The sequence below is a fragment of the Paramormyrops kingsleyae genome, chromosome 10 (genome assembly GCF_048594095.1).
Source record: "Paramormyrops kingsleyae isolate MSU_618 chromosome 10, PKINGS_0.4, whole genome shotgun sequence".
Classification (NCBI taxonomy): Eukaryota; Metazoa; Chordata; class Actinopteri; order Osteoglossiformes; family Mormyridae; genus Paramormyrops; species Paramormyrops kingsleyae.
Window position 1 is genome coordinate 13,201,388 of NC_132806.1, and position 24,281 is coordinate 13,225,668.

General features: G+C 47.2%; 1 protein-coding gene across 2 annotated transcripts in view; it reads left to right on the forward strand.

Annotated features, from left to right (window-relative positions):
• Window positions 1-8,201, forward strand: part of glra4a (glycine receptor, alpha 4a) — a 45,858-nt gene extending 37,657 nt beyond the window's left edge. For both annotated transcript variants that reach the window (XM_023794851.2, XM_023794852.2), the window contains exons 6-9: window positions 2,411-2,548; window positions 2,650-2,864; window positions 2,952-3,101; window positions 7,289-8,201. In XM_023794851.2, coding sequence (XP_023650619.1) covers window positions 2,411-2,548; window positions 2,650-2,864; window positions 2,952-3,101; window positions 7,289-7,591 — 806 coding nt within the window. In that variant the 3' untranslated portion in view covers window positions 7,592-8,201. The remainder of the gene's footprint in view (window positions 1-2,410; window positions 2,549-2,649; window positions 2,865-2,951; window positions 3,102-7,288) is intronic.
• Window positions 8,202-24,281: the final 16,080 nt, after the last annotated feature.

Below are 24,281 nucleotides of genomic sequence, written 5' to 3' on the forward strand. Positions count from 1 at the left end.
ACATTGTGCCTTCTCTCTGATTGGCTGGCCCATCCCCCAGGCTCATAGACCCCATTGTGCCTTCTCTCTGATTGGCTGGCCCATCCCCCAGGCTCATAGACCCCATTGTGCCTTCTCTCTGATTGGCTGGCCCATCCCCCAGGCTCATAGACCCCATTGTGCCTTCTCTCTGATTGGCTGGCCCATCCCCCAGGCTCATAGACCCCATTGTGCCTTCTCTCTGATTGGCTGGCCCATCCCCCAGGCTCATAGACCCCATTGTGCCTCTCTCTGATTGGCTTGCCCGTCCCCCAGTAACTGTTTACATTCAGAATGAGACATCTTCATGCAGGACGCGGGGAGCTGTGATTTATTTTGCCCACTCCTTGAAGGCAAATAAATTCAGGAGAAAAAGCGTTAAATGTATGTGGAAATTATGGGTGACATTGTGTGGCTTGGCAGCTTAGGATGCTGTCCCTGTGATCAGGTGGTTGCTGGTACAAATCCTGGGGTCAGCAGAGTGACTTCATCATTAGGCTGTTGAGCTAGGGCCTGAATCCCATTTATCAGCATTGTATCAGTATGTATCCAAACACACCTTCCTGCTCCTTGCTGAACAAGGATGCTGTGATTCAGTTCCAGTTGGCTACTGTCACTCCTCACCACACCTGGTGAGGGACATCAGTGTGCAATAGAGCTGACCCTCCGCTTGCAGAGCCTATTACCAGCCTGTAATTACTCCTGATTACTCAAAGTGCTCTGCTGTGACCCAGGAGGTAACGTGTCTGAAGGCTCTGTAAGGTTGAGGTCACCTTGTCAGGCCCAACCGCACAGTCAGGTGTTTGGGAACAATACATCCCCCCTCTCATCCTGTCAAGTGAAGTGAAAGATTCTTTACTTGTTCATCAGATGTTCCAGATCGACGGAACAGTGTCTCCAAGTAACAGTAGAGTCTGTGCACCAGGTTTTGTTAACGTAGGTATACAAACCTCTGCTTCTAGCTCTACCAGTGTCCTTAGCTGTTCTGTCAGCTCTGAAGGCACGGAGTCCCTGCAGCTTAATGACATTGTCTGGTACATTATTGTATAGTCATGTTTCTGAAAAAATCGTGATGTTGCATTTCATAAACCTTTTCTCAGTAATCTGGAGTAGAAGCTTGTCCATTTTGTGTACCAGAGCCCATGTGTTAGCAAGATAGATGCTTGTTAGAGATAACCAATGGGGGGTAAGGCCTCCCCATCTCCCCTGCCTCTGCCTCTGGTGTCGGAAGAGCTGTTACAAAAGACCACATTATCCTGGGAACATCTGGAGCAGTATTTTTTGGGTTAAGGGTATTCTTCTAGGGCTCAACAGTGACATGGCGGGATTCAAACCAGCGACCTTGTGGCACAGGCTCCTATCCTGCAGAGCCACCCACTGCCTGCATCATAAACATTCTGATGCGATCAGATTTACGAGTCCATGACCCTTTGAAGGTCGCCGAAGTTCTTTCAGGTATGATGTCTGGGAACTATATTCACATCAACCTGTACCAGAGCCAATGAGAGTTTTAAACTGCAAATCTCATCACCAGCAGGAGGACTTGGGCTCTTAATCTGTATTTCTGTGCTTTTCGGAGCCTTATCTGCATCAAAGTTTATCAGCTAAAACTGACCCAGAAAAACAGCAGCTGTATTACTGCACCACGTATTTGCCCAAAAAACGGGCTGTTGTCATTAGCTAATGCTCTTCACAATGAGTCAAATCACCTTTTGCCAAACCTTTAATACGCCAAGATCCCATTGGCTTCGTGACTCGCGAAACAAACATTTTTTGAGGTCACGTGAAGTAATTTATTTGGTCCTTTGAAAGGGGAGCTTTGAGGAGCAAAACATACTCATTTTTTGCGGGTTTTGTTGTTCTCTGTCTGCTAGTTGGTGAGGGGGGGGCAGCAGAGGGGCACGGATGTCCTGAATAATTGATGTCTTTGGAACGTGGAGCCCCCAGAGACTGGGGGAGACATCAGTATTATTCAAATGTGTCAAGCATCCAACGGCGTTATAGCATGCTTTATGCATTTTTAATGGACCCGGCATTTATTTTTATTTGCCCCGCGCTTGGAGAGCATGAGGAGCAGGAGACGCTCGGTGGCGGCGCGCTGAACGCAGTTAGCATGTCGGGGTCAGCACTCTGTAACACCGGCAGCTGTCCGTTTCCGGATCCCACAGCGACGTGGTGCGTTTGCCCCTGTACCCCCCCCACCCCAAACATCTGTGACCACAGAGCAGCTGAGCCTGGAGACCTATCCCTCGTGTGAACATCCATATATCCCCCCATCTGTGACATGTTATGCTGAGAGCTTTGTGAGACTCGCACATCCACGGCTGTTTTGAGTGATGGACGTACCTGTTTTTCTCTCCTACCTCCCCTCTTCTCTCCCTTCTTTTTTCAGTTGGCTACACCATGAATGACCTCATCTTTGAGTGGCTGGATGTTGCACCCGTGCAGGTGGCTGAGGATCTGATGCTGCCGCAGTTTGTACTGAAAGAAGAGAAAGACTTGGGCTATTGTACCAAGCACTATAACACAGGTGAGACTTTGTGGGTCGACAGCTGGTCTTAGAACATTCTAACTCCAGTCATGATTCTATTATGGCCCTTCTTTCACCCTCTACGATTCCTCTGACCTCAGGCAAATTCACTTGCATCGAGGTGAAGTTCCACCTGGAGAGACAGATGGGCTACTACCTGATCCAGATGTACATCCCCAGCCTGCTCATTGTCATTCTGTCCTGGGTCTCCTTCTGGATCAACATGGACGCAGCACCAGCACGAGTTGGCCTGGGAATCACCACGGTGCTCACCATGACGACGCAGAGCTCTGGGTCACGGGCCTCCCTGCCTAAGGTGATGGATAGATTCAGTAAGCTTATCAGCTCCGGCCGGGTGGGGGGGCGGTTGTGGGTGTACATTAAACGCAGACCCTCCCTGCAGGTGTCCTACGTGAAGGCCATCGACATCTGGATGGCTGTCTGCCTGCTCTTCGTGTTCGCCGCACTCCTGGAATACGCCGCGGTCAACTTCGTCTCACGGCAGCACAAGGAATTCATCCGGCTGCGTAAGAAGCAGCGGAGACAGAGGATGGTGAGTACCTGAGCCTGCATTGCTCCCCTAAGCCCCCAAGCCAGCACACTGTCTGCAAAGGGCTGGGCTGCTGGGGGAAGCTACCCCTGGAGAAAGTTTACGAGGGAATAGGGTGATAAATGTTTCCCAAGAAACACCACCTGAATATCAGTTGATTTATATTGCTTATGGACATACTCGAGCATAGACACTGGCACATTTGGTGAGGACCGTGGAACTTTACGCACAGGGCCAAGGGATGGGGTGGGGTTACGGTTAGGGTTAGGATTAGGATTAGGGTTAGGGTCAGGGTCTCATAGTCAGCCCTAAATTAAATGCAGCTCCTATGTCAACTTATCAGGTAGAGAAATACTCAGGCAAGTCACCTGGCAGATTAGGACCCTTTAGACTAGAAACATTGCCCTCGTTAAGTGAGTGTATGAAGCTTTAAGATTCAGTTTGCGTTGGCCTGCCAGGCGTAATGCAGATCTTGTGGCAACATTGGACAGTGATCCAATGGGGCAGCATTTTTCTGTAGCAGTAGCTCTCAAGGACTGAAAAGAAACCCCCTCATATGGCATTCTGCTGTGCTGACGGGGCTGGTCCACTTCCCAGATGGAAGTAAAGCACTGCCGTCCTAACAGCAGATCCTGCCCAGATTCCCTGTGGTCCCTCTCCTGTCCTGGAATCAATAGGAATGAGGAAATGAAAGGATAAAACAGTAATTAATGAGCATGTTAGAGCTGAAAATGAAACACTCTCCACAGGAGTCTAGCCATAGCTTCTGTCTAACAAGCTTTTGGAGACTTGGGTTGTCAGAAAGAGATGATTATATTTTTATTTACTTACCTAGCGGGGGTTCTTACCCTGAGCGAACACACGCATAGTCTCAGCTAAACCCAGTGTGCATTCTTAGCTTTCCTCAGGGATAGGGCGGAGGGAGTACCCGTACTCAGACATCCTGATTATGCCGAGTTCGATGTGTCCACAGGTCAGCAAGGGAGGGGTTTGCATATCTCTTCTTTAACCAATCACTGTCTTCATGACATCGTCACACTGGTCTATTTTTTTTTTCAAACGCAGGGCTTTCAGCTTTTTGTGTGGCAGTGGTGTGCAGCTAAGCCTCTGTGCTTGTGACTGGAAGGTTGCTGGTTCAAGCCTTCTTGTCGTTATTATTTTTATTATCGTCATGAAATAAAGATGCATTTGTACATCACTCCGTAAGCCTTTGCATACAAGCATATTCCTATGCTCTGTCTGTTTATAGACAAATATGCATTTGCAATAAAATGATTACCACGTAACAGAAAACACTGCTTTTAATTAATATGATGATGTCATACAATGAAGATTGTGATTGGATAAAGAAGTGAAACACAAGCCCCTCCCTTGTTAACCCAAGGATACATCGAATTCAGCAAAATCAGGACGAGCACCCTTACTCACCTGCTCACACCAGTACGGCATTTAGTATTTACTTGAAACGGCTCAGGTGGATGCATGAGCCATGTTTCTTGCTCCAAAGGCCCAAGTTCCGCCCCCCCCCCCCCTTAAATGCAGTCCTCAATTCAGCTGCAGTCCTTGCTGATGGTCAGAGGTTCCGATTAAGGGTCGAGGATTACACCAACCTGCGCCAGAGCGGCGTCCCAGCACGCTGCAGCTATCAGCCACGAGATCATATTAGGAATGTTAATCGCACTACCGAGGCTCCCAGTGCTCCCACAATGCACTGCACTCACATATCCTACCGACGCAGATCCTCCCCCGACTTCTCTGAACATCATCTGAAGAAAAGTCTAACATTCAGCTTCTTCATACTGCTCCTCTTATGACATGTGGATGTTGTCTCGCTGGCTGTTCCCCCTGGAGTTCCGCTTCACCCCTGGGGCTCAGACGCCACCTCCCGATGTAGCTCATCTCCGTGACATACCTCTATATCCGCACCCCGTTCGATGGCGGTCACCTATCTTTCCTCGGGGGAAAAACAGGTACATTACTCGGTGTCATGGCAACGGAAGACTCTCGGCGGGAATGTGAGACGATGCTTGACAGAGAGTAAGGGGAGTCTAATGGATGGGAACACCACAGCTCAGGCGCCGTGTTTCAGATAGAGCCAGCTGTTGCAGTTGATTGATAAACACTAAATCACAATCATTCTTTTTCATAATGCCGTTATTGACAGCGTCTTCATATTTTTTCCTCCTCCTGCGTGGTTATTTGCTTAGGGGCGTTGACAGCCAATCAGAGGCCCACATTGGTTTGCAGCTTTCTCATAATCTATGGGCTCTGCGTGAGTGAAAGCAGGGGAGGAGTTACCAGCTAATATATGTCAGAAACAAGACAGAGACACGGCAGGGCAGGCGGAGGACAGCAGTGATGGAGAGAGAGGGCGAATCTGCCCTGAAGGCCTCTTACTGCTGGAGAAGGTCCCTTATCTTCAATAGATGGGTAAAGTCCTGAGAAGTACAGGTCAGCATTCGGTGAAGGACTGTCTTTCATGCAGAGCTGCTCACTCTTCACTGGATACATCTTTATACTTTGGCCTGCACTGAGATGGGCGTAGGTGATAGTGGCTCGTGCATGCAGCCTGGGTGTATCTGTAATGGGTAGTTCATATGAAGTTCCTCAGCTGGGATTTGGAACACACAGCCCCAAACCTACCTGGATAAAATGCCTCATTACAGTGGATATAAATGTGCCCACGGTGAAGGGAAGGGAGTGGGTGGGTTTCAGCCCACAGGAAGGAAACAACGTGCACTGAGCAGTCTAATTGCCTCCTATCTGTCTGCCACCATCACCACTCCCGCAGAGTTCCTGGTCTAACCAGCCTTGAACCCGATCCACCTGCCCCACGTAAGTGCTGCCCCCTACAGGGCTAAATTGGCACTGCACAGCCAGCACTTCTATCCCTTTAACTTCCCACCAAACACTCCAGGCCCACTCTTTCTTCAGTCCTATGGTCTGATCCAAACCAAGAGCTAAACCAGAACCTCCCTCTGCCTGTATATTAAAACATTAGCTGGATATTTCCCAGAAATTGCTCCACTCTTACCTCTATTTATGTACTCATTAATAGTGGTAAACCTCAGTGTCTAGTTTTAAGAAAAAAATAAGAAAAAAGAATTCTCCATGTGCATCAGCCACCCTGTCTGGATATTAATTAGCTAGCTGATTAATATTAGGTTTTTAAAGTATTGAAGTACATTTAACCTCTTAGCCCCTGGTATCGCTCCTGTTGAGTCATTACTAATTTTTTAAGGTTAATGCTGATGATTTTAAGGTGGCCCCCCCATGACTCTGAGTTCCTGCTGACAAATGGGGCCCCAGCTAAAGCCTTTTGCCTTACATGGTTACTTTTGTAGTTAAAAGGCCCCCTGAAGCATAAAACAATATCCACAATGCCTGGGATTGTCTCCACCAAACAAAGGGGCTGCACCACAGTCACCCAGTGGAAAGCTCGCTCACCGGCCCAGAGGGGGAGGATCTCTTATCTGTAGCGAGATGCGTGGTAGCATTTAAGATGGGGCAGGAAGGGAAAATAAGGCCTAAGCCTGAACAGTGACTGTCATTCTGCTTTGACAGCCACATCACCAGGCGTGCAAGGCTTCTGAATAGCCATGTAGCCAGGTAGACAAGTCTCCAGATATCCATGTAAGCAGGTATCTGAGTTTATAGATATCTCCTACCTCGTTTCCCCCAACACGGAGCTGGTGCCGGTGCTGCGCTGGTTCTCGCTTGGTTCCTTTTGATAACCAGCCCGTGTTTCTACCAGTTTCAAAAATGAACAGAACAGAAATGTTACTTAGGTGGAAGTAAAAGTAAAGGTCAATCTATAGTTAGTTTTTTGGACTTATCTTGCTGAACCGAAAAAGAAGTTCACATTTAGACAAATGCCCACAATAAGAAGAGTTAAGGGTCTGTGCAGAATTACTCTGCTTTATTTGTTTTATTTAAAAAAAAAAAAGTAAATTGTTAAATGAGCTTGAAATTGCATTGCTTTGCTGGTTGCTCAGGAGTCTTAAAGTGGCCAGATTTCTCACATTATTTTACATTCAGTAGTGTGATAGCATACAGTTATAAGGCTAGACGGAGAACCCCCCCCCCCCCCCCCCCGTCATAACCTACTGTATAGTCTTTGGGTCAAAACTCCGGTATTGCAGGATCCAGCACCTGGTTTCTGGTAACCTAATGTGAGCCTCTCTGTTTAGGAGGATGACCTCGTACGGGAAAGTCGCGGCTTCTACTTCCGTGGCTATGGACTGGGACATTGTCTACAGGTGAAGGATGGCTCAGCCATGGAGGGAACCACCATGTTCACGCCCCCCCAGCCACCGCCCCCCGTGCAGATGGCCTACGACAGCGAGTCGGTCCGCAAGCGCTTCGTGGACCGGGCCAAGCGGATCGACACCATCTCCCGGGCCGTCTTCCCGCTGAGTTTCCTAATCTTCAACATCTTCTACTGGATTACTTACAAAGTGCTGAGGCATGAAGACATTCATGCCGCTTTATAAGGAAGGTGGGAGGAGGGCAGATTTCCCAGCATTCACAGCTCCTGCGGTATTTATTGTCATTGTTACTTTTTTCTCAGAGCCAAAACTGTGGGACAGAGCGAGGACAAACTTTAAAACGTTCATATTCGATGTATTGATGAGGCCTGTTTTATATTTCCGGACAAATACACTGTCAGCTGTACGTGTGTGTGGCACAGCAACTCCAAGGTCACAGAGTAAGATTACCGGCCCAAACAGCGAGCAGCTATGGATCTGAATGAGGGTGGCATTCTCTGGACGGTGAACTCAAAATTAATGTAAAGCCCTCGTTTTCCTGCATTTTTGTAAAAAAAAATTAAAGTTCGCCATTGTCTGCTGTTTCCTCTTGAGTCGACAGTCTGCCATGGGCTAAAGGTCTCAGTTGCTTGGAAAATGTTCTCCAAAAAATTCCCTCCTAACCTGTGGACAAAACAAACTTGAATTTCATCACATGCTCTCCCAGACTGAATGTTTTTCTACACTTTTGAAATGCCAAACGATCAGATTGCAACTGGGAAGATGTACTTCATATTTCTGAATATCCATTGGGTGATGATGTTGTTTTAATTAATTGATAACACACACACACACACACACACACACATATATATATATATATATATATATATATATATATATATATATATATATATATATATATATATATATATATATATATATATATATATATAATGTATAAACTGTATATAAGGAAACAGCACAACATGTATCGCCTTTTGTCTAAAACTGAATAAATGAATATTCTGCCAAGAATTCTTCATTCTGGCCCCTCTTTATTTGATTTTCGATGGGGGGATTCCTTCCTTATCCATACAATATTCCTCCATGAAAAGATTATCCAAAGCACTCTCAGCCGTAAATAATCCCTCTTCTTCTGTTTGAGCACAGTGGAGATAATGGAGATGATCTGAGGATTATGACGCATTATAATGACACCGATGGACGCGCTGCCAAATGCACGAGCCCGCAGCACTTAGAGGAAGAAGGGATCCACATTTCAGATGCTCAGGTGGTAATTTAAAAAATCTCATTTTCCCAGAACAACAGCACCAGAAAAAAGTCCCAAGGGTGATGAAATTAAAATTTCCTGTTTGTGTCAAACTCTGATTCATCACAGTGGGTTTTTGCACTCCAGTGCTGGTGTTTTTGTAGGCACCTTTGCTTTGGGATGACACTCCTTTGAAACAGCGATGTGCTGTAAATGGGTCATTTCATAAATTTAGCGGGTTTGATCTGAAGTGACTTACAGTTCAGAAAGCAGAGTCATATGGCCCCTGCACCCATTAGGGACCACAGCCTTTCTTGAAGGCCCTAACAGTAAAATACCTCTATTATGCTGGGATTCACTGGATTCACTGTCCCAATCCAGTGAGCCACTCACTCCCTCTACATAGCTTTCACGATTTTGTAGTTTCTTCTCAAGAAGTTCTGTTAGCAGTGTTTGTCCCCCACATTTTTCTTTTAAGAAATACCATGAGTGATGGCATGATGGTGTGGTGGTAGCACACATGATGGTAGTGGTCTCCACATACCACTGGGACCTGAGTTCAAGTCTTTGCCTGGGTTCCACGTGTGTGGAGCTTGCATGCTCTCCCTCTTTCATCATGGGGTTTATACTGGGTATAATTGGGGTTGCCAAACGACATGTGTGTGCACACGCCTGCCTACCTTCTGGTGGGTTGGTGTCCAATCCTGGGTTGTTCCCTGCCTTGTGCCTATAGACCATAGCTCCAGACCCCCTGTGACCCTGAATAGGACATGCGGTTTCAGAAAATGGATGGATGGAAACACCATGAACTGCTCAATCCCTCAAACTGATAAAAGTGTTTGGTTTACTAACAATATTCCAGTTGCACAATAGGCAGTGGTGGCTTAATGGTTAGGGAAGCACACATGTAATTAAAAGATTGCAGGTTCGACTCCCCGATCAGCAACCGGCAAGGCACCACTGAGGTACCCTGAGCAAGGTACCGCCCCCAAGCACTGCTCCCCGGGGGCTGAATTAGCTGCCCCCTGCTATGTCACAATGTCACATATGGGTTAACCCATATGCAGAGGACATATTTCGTTGTTGTGTGCTGTGGCGTGTCAACGATGTCACTGATCACTAAAATTCAATTCAAATTCAATGGAGGGAGGGGCTAAGTCAGGTGATGAGAACATCCAATCAGGTTCCTTGTTTTTCATATTGTGGACCAAATTATAAACCTTTCTCACTCAGTAAACATGCCCAGACCCCGATGGACAATCCCACACCCAGTTATAGCCCTTCCATAGCATCCATCATATTTTCATAACTATACGTGTGTTGTGCACATGCTGATGCCAAGACTGTGCATCCAAATAAAATTCTCTACTTTTCTATCCTTTCTAGAGTGATCCCAAATCCTGTTGACTGCTTTGTCCTCTGTTTTCCCCTTTTCTGGTTCATTTGCCCTGGGAACAGCATCTTTAATCTGCGGCACTGCCCTGCTTTGGATCAGGGCTGAGGCCAGCAGACGTAGTGACAGAAGCCGGTGGGCTTTTTATCCTTCGCTGAATTCCCCACAAGATCCGCGCTGCCAAAACAAATCAAAACCGCTCTGTGTTTCCCTTTGTTGCCTACGCCCTTGAGTGTCAGCGCACCACAGTGACGACCCGTGGTCCTTTTTAACACCAGATTAGATACGATAAGCAAGCGAACTGTTTCTCCACATTGACAATAACAAAGTGGGGCCGCTCCCTGTTTTCACCTCGACATACCCAGTCCTCGCAGATTTGTAGACCGAAGCCGGGGATCCCCATCACTGTCAGGACAGATGGTTCATTAACTGGGGCACTGTCCATCAGTGTCACGTGTGCTGTGTGTAAGAGCGGCGGCATGAGCAACCAGCACACGAGGGGAACCTCCAGCAGTCTGTGACCGACGTCGCTCTGCAGGAAGCGCGATAAGCGACTCTATGTTCCTTATCTGCTCCCCGGCAAAATCTAGATCTTTGGAACACGAAGACTCAAAATCTTCGATTATCGCCTGAAAATGATAATTATAGCACAGAAATTCTGCAGAAAAAATTAAGCGAGTATTAAACGACGCGACTATTTCCATTACCGGAGCCCCCAATCCGGAGCGGCGTGCGACGGCTGTACGGTCCTGATAACGACAAATGCAAAGCCTCTGTTTGTTATTTTCAACATGGCTGAGTAGCTCTATGCCTCACATGTTGTCATGCTTTTCAAAACACAGCTCTGTGTGTTTGCAGCTCTGTGCGAGTAAAGCTAAAGCCGTTAAGGGCAGTTACCTTCAAAGGCAGTTGGTCCGGAGAGAATCCACCGTATGGCCTTAGTGCAGACATTCATCCTGCTGGATCATTTGAATAAAGTAACATATTTCTAGTGCTGTGATTTCCCGAATACTCTGAATGTGCCCATATTATGTGACTCAATGTTAAGGGCTATGTAACAAAACATCAGTGTTAGGCTAAAGAAACCAAAGTGGACAAATAACATGAAATTTCAATAATTACATTTTATTTAGTATAAAGAAGGCATGTCACTCCCAGGGTGTGAAAGCCATCTTTATCAGCAATGTCAACAACCAAATTACACCTGTAGTTACTGACCTGTAGTTATTGTCTCTCTCACAGTCAATGGCAGAATTTACATCTCTGTCTGTGTGTTTGAGATTGATGCTTCAAATGTTTAGTTTTTACAGGGCATTTCATCAAGAGGGCCCCGTTTCAGGCATCTCTCCACAGAATATTGGTGCACAACTCCTGGGATCACACGAGTGGTTTTTCACAAATATTAGACAGACATTATCCATAGTTAGACAAAGACTTACGCCCGACTGAATGCTCCTGTCTCATTTCAGCATGACAGCCATTCCTGTGTCACAACTTTGTAAGGCCGTCCAGCATGATAGGCATCAAGTTCTCCCAAAGGTCCTCAGGAATTGGCGGGATGGACTTACAGAAGCTATGCACCAACAGCTGTGCTCTGAAGATAAGCACCAAAGTTAGACAGATTTATCCTGGTCAAGGCTTGTACAAATCAGGCTAAATCATGTCCCTGGCTTTGGTTCAGTCCACGAACGAGAGGTCAGAATTAACAAAGACTTGACACTTTTTTAACAGAGTGGTCCTTTGAGACATTCTGATTTGTCACAGGAAAATGTCAGCTGTCACAAGGTACAGATGCGGCATGTGCAACTCAATGAGCAGCAAAGAGGAGTCATGGAGCAGATTGATAACACTGATGTTCCCCTATCACCTACGGAAATGTCACCTCCTACATGGAGAAGCAGGACCTTGTGGTTTTTCTCTCCACCTTCAAAGTGAACATAGTGAGCAGGGGGGGCGTTGAGGACTGGGTGACCCAGAAGGGATATTGGCATGTCGTGTTGAGCCTGATGTTAATTGAAAGCTTAAGGAGATTATTCTTACAAAACCTGATATCAGTGAGCAAACGTCAGAAAGATTAGGTATTGTGTATAACAAGGCCATTTCTTCCAGAGAGTGATGTTAAGCGGTGTGCCAGATCTGCCTTTAAGGGATTCATCACCATGTTTTCTTAGAGGGGGCTGGAATGAGGAGGTTGTCCCAGAAGACCTCCTGGGTGTCCTCATTCATTGTAGCTGTCCAACTTAAGAGGCATTGTGTCATTTGGAAGTATACACCCCTTTGTAGGCTCTAAGAAGGTTCCCTAAACCTGCAAACCATGACTGACGTGCAGTAGAACAGAAGCTCCGTACCGTGCCTCCTACACAGCATCCATTTTTATAGCCGGACATCACTTTGCTGGAGGATGACGGGGGAGGGGGTGGTTACATTAGTGTGGGGGGTCTAATTGGTTTCAATAAGGCTGAATCCCAGTGAGGATTCTGAAGGAGACCTCTAAGGCTTGGCCTCTTAGCTCGACAAGACTCAGGAGCGGCCCAGCAAAATGACAACTTTCATAACTGCTTGCGGAGGCTTCAAAGTCTGCTGGAACACGTAAACAGAATCGGGGGGCGGGGGGCTTGAGAGCTGTGATTTAACTACCCAATAAATAAATCAACGTAGCAACCTATCCTCAAAAAGGCATGACATAGAAGCAGCCGTGCAATCTATTGGTTAGACAGTCTCCTGCAAACCTCTGGGTTTATCTTCAGCCCCGCAAACAGTGTTCTAATGGAAAATCCCACCAGCCAGGAGCAGGATTATTTCTAATGGAAAATCCCACCCAGAGATTTCTACCTAAAACGAACTTCAGTCTAGACGAGGATGTGTGAGAGATATAAAAAGGGGCTCTATGACTGCGATTGTGTTGAGGATGGAGGAGGTCGGATCTCCTCGAGGACAGAGTGGGTTTGTAGATGATAAAAACGGCTAGTCGTCACGGAGAGGCGGAGGACGCTTTGCCTGCCTCATCCGAGGGGAACGCCCGTCCCAGCAAAGCTAAATCTACCCGGCGGGCTGCCAGGCGAGGAGTGCCGGTCCCCACAGAGAAGAGGGGAAACTTCAGGCCGGTATCCACGTCATCCATCTGAGATGTTAAAGCGAAGCTTCAGAAATGGGAACGAACACTTTCGCACTTTATCTAATACGCTACTAAACATGCACAACTCTCATGATGAGCGACACTGAGCAGTTTCATTCCCTCCATTTTTCCCCACTGCCCCCCCCCCCCCCCCCAGCATTACACAGCCATGGAGACTGATCCCGTTTCACAAGTCACCCTTTCTCTGGAATGTTCTGTGACAGCTTCATAGTGCCACCTGCCAGGGCTGCTTACGCTCACAGCCCCCAGACCCACATTCAGCCAGACGCTTCAGAACCTGTCCTATCTGTCAGGGCTGGCTGTCCACTCCACACTACAACACCAACATTGGTTTTATTCTTTTATTGCTCGTATTATTAATATCTGTTTTCTAGATGTCAGTTTTCCAAAGCAGCTTACCTTATTACATTTGAATAATGCCTCAGGTTAAGCACTTCCCTGAGGGCTGAAACAGCATTGCCTTTAATCAGTTTGTGTCTTCAGTGTCTTCTCTGATTCTTGCTGAGGTGTTTCTCCTCACATGGCATTTATACCAAATCACGTGCTGCAGCAAATAGCTTTACGCTTTTCATGGTGACGGACAGCTGAGCTCAACGAGGTCCCCAATGCGTCATGAAAGCGATGTTTGGATGCTCAGATACCGTAGTACAAGAATGACTTCCTTTTCCAGACACACTTGTGACAGGATCAAGTTTTGCATCTGCTGTGTCAGTGATCCCATCAAAACTCTGAATTAAGAACATAAAACGTCAATGTAAGGTATCAGCAGTCGTTGACAGCTGTAGCCGGGTTCTTAAAATTTGCACAGAAAAAGAAATGAGGAGGAAGCGTCTTGACATGGAAAAGGGGCAAAGATTTGGGGGTGGGGGGTAAGAATGGAGCAGTAAGCTGTCTGCCCGTAACCTGGAAGGGGGAGGTTGTGTTTTTGTGCTGTTCAGAAGGGCCCTCCCTTTGAATTGCTTTAGCATAATATCGAGACGCATAAATGGGTTGCAAGATTTGCTCAGGGAGAGAGAATCACATGGCACAGAGATAGAAGGAAAAAACGGGGCTTTATTCGGGGGGGGGGAGTGAAACCAGGGAATAAAAACAAGACTTCTTGGTGTCAATGGAGAGTCGCGTCAGAAGACGAACAGCGTGAGCAGACTGCTCTGTTGGAAAATTACCAGTCTTCCCTGGTTTAAAAATTAGAGTCTAGAGGATTTAACGACAACTGAGGTGTCAGGCAGTAACTGTGGGGGTGGGGGCAGGCACAGGGTTATACATCCTACCCGCCCGTAATTAAATTCATATCAGCTACTCCTATCTTTCATTTTTTTCACCAGCATAACCAAGACTTGAGGGAAGTGATACAATATTAAAACAGTGAATCATCTGGAGTCAAACCTTAAAATATTAACAGAGGATATATCACAAGGAAACCGTGAACCCAGTTTGGCGCGTCCAGATCCGAAGCGCCATTGGTCTGAAACTCGATGCCTCGCCAGTTCAGTGTCTGTCTTCCCTCCCCCGTCAACTGGGGAGCGATTCATTAGTGTGGGAGGATAGAAAAGCCTTGAGGTCTGCCCATCTCATAACCCCCCACTCTACAGCTTTCCCTCAACTTCCAACTGCGGGGAGGGCTCAAACGGCTCCTCTAAGACTAAATACAGCCCTACCCCCCCCCCAATAATCTATCTCCATCCTCCCTCAGAGCTCAGCCCTGGCCTCCAAGGGAGGGGGCAGGCAGGAGCTTTGCTTTTTGAATGTCTTTTTTTTTTGGAAACTGTAATGCACAGCTTCTGGTTGAGTACACTGAGATAGCAGTGATTCAGTAACGTGTGGGGGGGGCACAGCAATGGGAGGGCGATGCATGTGGACTTTCCTGCAAGAGACAAGCAGTGAAGGACATTCCTGCCACTGGAGGAGACACATTGATGACGAGCAGTGTGAGGAAGCAGGGTGGAGCGTGAGGGTTACAGCGACATACCTGTGATCAGGTCACTGGTGCATCAGAGTACTTCATTCTGGATAAAAGCATCTACTAAATAACAATGCACCCCCCCCCCCTTTTTCGCCCCCCTGGCTCCTTGACGACGCCTGTCACTCTCAGAGGATACCTGCCCCTCCCCCATCTCTGGCTACCAGCATCACACACTTCAGCCTACTGCCCTTAATGGGAGTGTCCACTGGGAAGCATTAACCCTGCCCCGGTTACGAGGCTTCCTGGTCGTCTAACTGGAGTGGCTCAAACTGGTAATTCAGTCTCGCCTCAAAGAAGAGGCTCCCAAAGAGCTCCCAGGGGAGAACGCACTCTGCGGGCACTGAGGAGGACGAGGAACACGTGTGCCACTGTCTCTGAAGGCTACCACTGTAGCTGCACTGTACCCTTTACCCAGTGAATGAGAGGCTGGCACAAACTATAATTTCTGGCCCCAGTCCGTGGCTTATCTAGCTTTGATGTACCGACAGCTCAGAGGCATCGGAGGACAAAGCTTAGCTGACGGCCTCCAGCGGAACACGGAGGTCTGCAGAACGAAATGCCTGACTGTGAGAGCAGCTCCACATTGCTGAGGAACGCGAAGAACGTGCACTTTTTAAAGGCAAAGTCCCAGTAAAGGTGAGAGCCCAACGTGATCCGGAAGCTTTGTGAGCCACTCCGGCGTCTTCGGGTGCAGCCTGACATTTGTGTGTCATCGGCCGAATCTCACAGCCTGGTAACTCACTTGGGGCCCAGTTAACCGTGTGTCTCATGACCCTCAGACAGCACTCTGCTCATGTGACTGGCTTTGTCCCAAACTGCTCCTTCTGCCACCCAGTGATCATTACACCCACTCTTTATGGCACGATTCCTTCACCACTTGCCGTGTGTGCGGCGGCCCTGCCCACAACTGCCCCACAGCCCGGCCTCCTCCGCAGCGACCTGCAGTAAATGCAAAGGTCACTTTCCTCCAGGCTAATTAGCGAGGAAGCATAGGCAGCATCACTAAATGTGCCATGAGCCCCGGCATGGTGACACTTAGCCCCGCATGCTGCTGTGTCCCCGTCCCCCCCCCCTCCATAAAAGCACTCTGCTGCTACAGTAAATCACTGCTCTGCACTTGTTTATTCCTTCAAAGTCCATGCTGACCTTTCCGCCATCATTTTTCTCCAGCTAACATTAATAGTCTGATATCGAGCCTCCCAGCCTTTCTGCAGCTCCATGGATGTTGCGACACAGGCCTGGTTCCCCCATGGGTCGGGGGGAGGAGTGTCAGAGGAGAGTTCAATTAGCATCTTCCTCTGCAGGCTCACCGGACCGGACGCCGCTTCTGCTCCCAGCCCACCTGCGGAATGGGATTCATTCCCGACGACTGTAAAGTTCCTAATATATGATTACATCCGTTTGTCATGTGGCCAAACAGCACATTGCATGGATGGTCTAACAATGGTCCCGCTTCTCAGCAATCGCTGAACAACCAATTGTGCAACTGATACTTTGTGACAGATCTATAATGGATCAATGGCCACCGGAGCTGTATACAGTGAACAGCGACTTAATGAAGCTCTGAGTGTCAAGAATGAGGCAGAAGATGCAGTGAAGGCTACGGGTTGCTCCGAGCGGCATCTGTGCTTTTCCAAAATGAAAACAAAGAGGTTTCTAATTTGATTACTGGTCATTTCTCCACTGAGAATTAAACATAACCAAAAAAACAGGAGTGATTCATCAGCTGTGCTGCTTAGACCCCTAATGATAACAATACAATAATAATATACATGTTTTATGTATTTAAATATGCATTTTTTTTCTTTAAAATGGAATTATAAAGGTTTGTTTTTGTACCTTGGGTACCATATTACAGTAGATTGGCACAAAGTCTACAAAAAAACTCACCATGAAAAAGATGAAGCCCTATTAGCAGACAGTAGCATGCGACTGAAAGGTTCGTAACCCTGCTCCATGCCACGCTCTGAGGCGTCCGTGACATACGCCTGAGGGAAGCGCCGGAGAGGAGCGCCGGAGAAGGTGCACCCGGGAGCAGGGGAGGCGCACCGAGCAAACTTTGTACCGACAATCACTGTTAACAAAATAACACTAATTGCTTGTCGAGAAGAGAAGTTCGGAATCGGGGGTACACACCGGGGCCCTCGTCACCATGACAACGGGAGCCTGTGAGGAGTTGGGAAGGTAATAAGTCTGTGGGAGGAAGAGGAGACGGGAGACCCGGGGGTACGATGATGGGGGGATGGCAGAGAAGCACGCCTCCGCAGGCCCCCGCCACCCTGAAATGCAGTCGAGGGTGTCGGCACTGTCGCCACGGAGACACAGCCTCTCAGCGCTTCCCCCTTCTCCGGGTAAAAAAGTGGGTGGCAGGTAGCTGTTAAACTTAATTAACATTTTCCAAAGTTAAAATACATAGATATGATATGTAGAAAGCACATTGTGGGAAGCTGACAGTTTGACACAGTGATACCAGCACAGAAAACAACCTTTTTCTCCAGATCAGATCAGATCTGCTAAACAGCTCCACCCGAGCAGGCCCTGGTAAACCAACAAGGAGAAAGGAGTCCCCGTCACCCCCCATTCCCATTCGAGGAGAGCAGAGGGAGGGCAATGCCCATTACTGCGATTCCATGTCAAGTTTCCCATCGTAGCGAGAAACAGGCACAAATACCAGGGGGACTGACCCGCAAACAAGACTTGGATAAATGAAATGTGTTGGCGTAAACAGCTATCTTAATTCAAGCATCCTTTCTCAGAACAAATGACATCACTTCCTGCTGTTTCCTAGAGGATTCCCCATGGCCCCTGTCTCATTGGCGCCACCTACTGACCCCCATGGTTGGCCCAGCCAGTTCCTCTGTATATTCCCAGAGCCTCCAGCAGACCGGGCCTCCCTGAGGTGTCATGTGCACAAACAGTCTGCGTCTTTTTGGGCACAGGTCCAGGTCCTGAATCCTCCACTGCTGCTGGCAGCTTGTTAGTACCCAGTCAGGTAGTAGGACGGACAGCCCTGAGCGGCTGACGGACGCCGGGATCACAGCGGTCGGCAGGCGATGGCTTGTTCAAACAATGCGGAGGTGTCTGTCCCTCACCTTTCACCAGGGGTGGACAGTAACGAATTACTTTTACTTGAGTACTGTAGTTAAGAACATTTTTCAAGTATCTGTGCTTTACTTGAGTATCAGTTGTTTTTGGAAACATGACTTTTACTGTACTATATTTGAAAGACAAATATTGTACTTCTGAGTACACTGCATTTCTGTGAAGGTTCTCATTACTCACTACTTTGAAGCATAGCTTTGACGTCTAAAATTTTCTAAAATGCGACAGGCTATGTTCTGTTCGTCACAGAAGAAATACCAATCACAGTAAAGTACTCCTCTACTGTCAGTGTTGGGCTGTTATAAAGGTAGAGGTGTGTAACTAGGTTGGTTGTTTTATTTCATTTTTATTTTCTGAGGAAGTTGCATTTACAGCAATTCCGTTGTCTGCCTGATGCACACATGTACTGTATGAACACACACACGCACACACACACACACACACACACACACACACACACAAGTTGGTCTTCCTATCTTAATGGGGACCGTCCATTCACTTCTATGGGAAAAACCCGAATCCCAATCACGACACCCTTAACCCCTACCCATCCCTAACCTTAACCATAAGTAACCAACCCAAATACAAGACTTTTGGCATTTTTACTTTTTTAATTGCATTCACAGATTTTTATAAAACTGAGGTTATCCAAATGGGGACCTCAAAAGATGTTCCCAAAAGTATGGAAATTTCAGGTTTTACTACACTTCGGGGACAATTTGGTACACAAATGTGATCTATGCAAACCCACACACACACATACACTGCCTGAGCTGTGTCACACTACCATACTGTTTTATGAGGGTGGGGTGGGGCTGTTAAATTAGAAGATGAAAATGACAACGGATGTCCCTTTGTAGATTCAGTTGTGTTTCTATATGCATTGTATCATATTCCACAAGCTTTTTATTGTACACATTCTACAAGCAAGTCAGTGCATTCAGTTTCAGAGTTAGATTGTAAGATTCTGTTGATTCGGTAAGTACATCATAACATCAATGAAATAATGCATTGACAATAAAAAGAAAATGTACTTATATTTCAGTATTTCTAAAATCAAGTACTCTAGTACTTTAACTCAAGTAAAAATTTGACTGAACAACTTTCACTTGTATAGGAGTAATAGTTATACTTTGACTGACATAATAGAGTTGTGTACTTTGTCCACCTTTCACTTGCACAACACTGGTAATTTAAGACCTGACAGTCATATACAGTGAGCGTCCATGATGTCCTCCATCTGACTCCCCCATGACTGTTAAAAAGGCCAGCTGGGGCACCTGAATGAAATCCACTGAAGGCAGGGGGGCTTATTACCCCCAGCCCAGCGTACCGCACCATATTTGCAAAACAAATTACTGTCACTATCACCCGATGCTCTGGGAGTCCTACAGGACCAATTTCTTGCATTTGACTCAAATTGATTTTTTTAACCAGGTTACAGACTAATTCCAGTGCAATCTCTGCGGCACTGAGCAGCTCCCGGAGCCGCCCTGGAGACTTAACGCGCGTAATCGTTTTTGCACGTCTGCCTTCTGCAGAGAGCGACTTTCAGCCGCAGCGAGGAAGCGGCCAGACGACGCTTCGCCTCCGGCTGAGGAGAGCAGCCCCCAGTCTCTCCGCGTTACAGGCGGCTTTCTCCGTCTCCACCTTCGTCTTTCCGCAGCCTTCTTCTTCGCAGGCTTTCGCATCTCCGCAAAACGATCTCGCCGTCTTCGTAGACCCCTCCCCCGTTCTCTCCTCTCTGCAAGTTTATTGAAACCCCCAGTGAAAGTTATCCTTGGACTGATTCGCAATTGGATTTGCTAGTAAAAAAGGAAAAAAAAAAGGGAAAGGCAATTCACGGGAGGGGGGGTTTACCTGGCGGAACAGATTTCATGGTCCCTACCTTGTGATTGCATCAAGACCCCCTCACTCCTCCACCCCCGTATTCCACCCACAGCCGTAAGAGGCATGCAAACGGTACACACACACACACACACACACACACACACAGCCTCTCCTTACCATCTGCCCCCATGATCAAATAAGATCTCTGTGTTCGTCATGCGAAGGAGAGACGGTAAGAAAAGAGAGCTGAGGGCAGAGCAATCAGAATCCGGGGACGGGGGGGGGGGGTATGCTCGGTCCACGGCCAGTTAATTAGCGGACAATGAGATTGTCGGTCATTCACACTCGTAAGAGGCCCCACAAAGTTATCTGGCCTCCTTTCCAGACAGCATGCCGCTGCTTTCAAAGCCAGAGTATGTCATAATCCCTCCTCCTTAAGTACCCGTGCTTAATTAACTGCTAAAAGTGCACGGATTAATTAGCATGACCAAGCCATAAAAGGAATTGGTTTTTAAATATAATCTGGCATTCAGCCTGTCAGGAAGACTGACTTATAGTTAAATACGCAATTCAACTCTGATTAGTATTCCTCTCAGAGCCATTCTGATTGGGTAAGCTTGTCAGGTTAATCATATGTGGGACTGCCCCATAGGGGTGTGGCCTTGTGCTTTTTTTCTGCAGAAAATGTAGGAATCTTCCCTGTGAAGCTTTGAGGCACAAAAATGTTACCTGCTCACACACCTTAAACTGCCGCCTTAATGGTGAAACACAGCAAGCGCTTCACCACCTCAGAGTGTCTCCTGCATCCAACCCGATTCTCCAGCTGTCTGCATTTAAGTGTGATAAGTGATGACACACAACAATGAAATGTGTCCTCTGCATTTAACCAATATGTGACATTGTGACATAGCAGGGGGCAGTAGTACCTCACTGGTCGGGGATTCAAACCAGCAATCTTCCAATTACAAGTCTGCTTCCCTAACCATCCCTTGCTGCATCCTCAGTCGGCCGGCCCTGAACCGGCCTGATACGGCACCTGAAATGAACACAGCGAGGGAATCCCGACGGTCCTGTTCCCGCCACAGCTCCCGTTAAGTCATCAGGATCTGAAACAAAGCATCTGTCACATTCAGCATCTTCTCTTTCCTCCTGAAACTACCATCACCCCCCTCCTCCACACCCCCCTCCAATTTTGCACATGGGTTAATGCCAGGGCTCATCTTGCTGCATGATGATCACAAGTGGTGCACACAGCACGCGTCACACTCCAGGTCACACGCTTTTTCCCTGTTCCTTACGCCTGAGTCCACAACACGTACACACCTCCCCATGGGCAGCTCCTCCCGTTAATCTTGTGAATTTTACAGCCTTCATTTCTGCAACGGGCAATAAGTATTTTTTTCTGTCCTCTATACAAGCAAAACAAAGGTCACGCCGTTCCCCGAACTGCTAGATGAGGAACGGAGGTACCACGGATTCGTAATAAACGCAACTTGACTGAAGGTCATTTTGTTTTTGAACGCATGACTTTTTTGATAGGCTACATGCTCGAGCTTGTATCGACTGCACAGTAAATATCGATTTCTTTTTTTTTTTCAGATGCAGAGCTTAGCTCGTTGGCCGAGATCTTGCAAGCCTCCGTGGGCCATTTCAGAAAACACCAAAGATATCTACATGCAATCAGAGTCAAATAATCATCAAGCATCGGCTCCCCCAGGAGTTATGTTGAGAATGACCGGAAAGCATGACCTCAGGATGACCCCCCCCCAGGGGTCACTGGAGGGGGTAATGGATGAGCAGCCAGATCTGGGGGGGGGGAGGACTGGAGAAGTAGGAGACTTCATGAGGACATATCTGCTCAGTCAGGATGGCAGCATGGGCCGCAGAGAGGACCTTGGGATGAATGGACAAAGAAAATCGAGAGAGTCAAAGAAGGAGCCTCGGTCTGCATCAGTGGTCCTCAACCTATTCCTCAGCGGCCCCACAGTCAGTGACATTTTTGTTCTAGTCCACAAACACCTGATCCAAGTTATCAAGGACTTTATAAATAGTAAAATGAGATGCGTAGGTAGGGTGCCCCCCTAATCCATGTGGGGGGGACACTATGAGCTACTTCGGATTTTACAAACTATTTTGTAAATAGTACGGCTAAATTGTTTGATTCATCTTGTGCTTTTACTGGTTTGTTTCCTTGATTGAAAGACTCAACCAGCTGTTTCACATTAACATTAGTGACACATGCATGTTGATAAGAGACTGACCAATCAGCACACAGCAAGCGCTCCGTGCTGAAGTGAAATCCAGGTCTTTGTAATTGAAACGGTAGTTTACAGTGACGATCCTCTAATGAAGACACAGCCGGATAAAAATTCTTGCCAGAACAGGGTGCGAGGCTGTGTGGGTACATGCCTCCATGTGTATCAAAAGGTGGGCGCGAATGACCATCCTCTCACATGGGGGCGCCATTGTCCGTCGTCTAAGCCCGAGGCAGGAGGTGCAGGCAGACGGGGCAGGAGATTGGTTAACTAAGACATGGTAAAAACACGGAGCTGATAGTGATGCTTCTGGTCACTCTCACACGCCAACTGAAGCAGCAGAATAAGGATTCTTAATGCAAAGTTTACAGATGTCAGAGTGCACGCTTGGGTGTTTACAGCAGGAACACATATACGACATGTGTAATCCAAGAGAGTGGCTAGCTGCCCAATCGTGTGACGGCAGAGTAAATGGCCACCAAGGGCCCGACGTGACCAGCAACCTCCGGCTGCCACCACACATTAGTCACCCAGGATCATCAGTGGGTCCCCAACCTGGGAAATTAAAAACACCTCGATTCACAGCCAAATGAGCTAACTGGTTCATCTCTGGGGGACGTGGGCAGGAGCAGGGGCCAGTAAAATTGAAATCTGACATTTAAAACCGGCACCTCTTCAGTCAAAGTTGATATGAACTACAGAAAATGACAAATTGTTTGCATCAAGCCTGTCCTTTGGTATAGTGGCTGATAATGTTTTAGGTTGAAGTATATACTCTTGACATTTGCAGAAAGGTCAGGCTTCGTGTTTATTTAAGCGCCAGCTTCGTAAGTAACACCAGGCGATATATTTAGTTTTCCATTCTGTATTTGCTACGCAACATGATTTACCTGGTGCTGTTAGGCACGACAGTCAAACAGGCGATTTACTCCTTCATAATTAGATGCTGAAATATACAGTTTGCAGCTGCCGGTTGTTTACTGTGATGCTTAAAGTCTCAGCCTTCGTCTCACAACCCCAACACAGACAAAAAAAAGAAAGCATGCAAGCACATGATTTTTCCCCAAACAGCCTATTACTAATGCTGGCTCTATGTCAGCTATTTATTGTCTGGGTTTCTGTCATACGGGAGGTTTTCTAAAAGTTGCTGAACAGGGTATAGAAGTTGAGCCAGAAGTTGGCCAACCTGTGAAAAATTTACACCCAGTAGAACAGGTGTGTTCATGTGCATTCTTCAGATCTGGTTTTTGATGCACAAGACTCGCCAGAAATGAAAACATACTTTAGCCACGATGGCCACACTCCTTGGCAAAGGGGAGGACCCTGCTTCTGTTGCTGGTGCTCTCACTACCGTCCGCAGTGGAACAGGAGAGCTCTCCCACACTGATACAGGCAGTTCCACTTGTAATTCAGCCATCCATATTCCATACTGCTTATCCTGCACAGGGTCCTCTGTAGACTCCAGGGTCACCACGACCCCGCAGTTATGGAAAGCGGATGAATTATAATAATCATACATTATGTACTATCCGTACCAAACTACCTGAACAGGATGGTCTTGAAGCGGCGGCTTTATCGCATGTGTTTTGCTGTGTGAAGAAACTGATTATAACACCAAAACACACAATCAATAGTAACTTTATGTCGTAATTGTTAACTTCAGTGAAAAATTAAAACCCTTGCGTAATTATCCAGCGTTTCTTCTATTAGATGTGTACAAATACAAGATAAGTAAACGGATTTATTTAAACGTTTAAAGGGCAACCGGACACCGGGGGGATTACGATTGTGGATTATGGAGTTTAATCTTAAGGAGCGAACATGCATCGCCGTAAAAGCAACGCGGAAATTCACATACTTCCTGCAGATCAATAAGCGAAAGAAATCACATGAAACGGGTCACACGCTCCTGGAAAGGAATGTGAACGCGCTTCCTTATTTGTCAGTCGTCTATTAGGATACTGCATGCTCATTGGCCGATTCG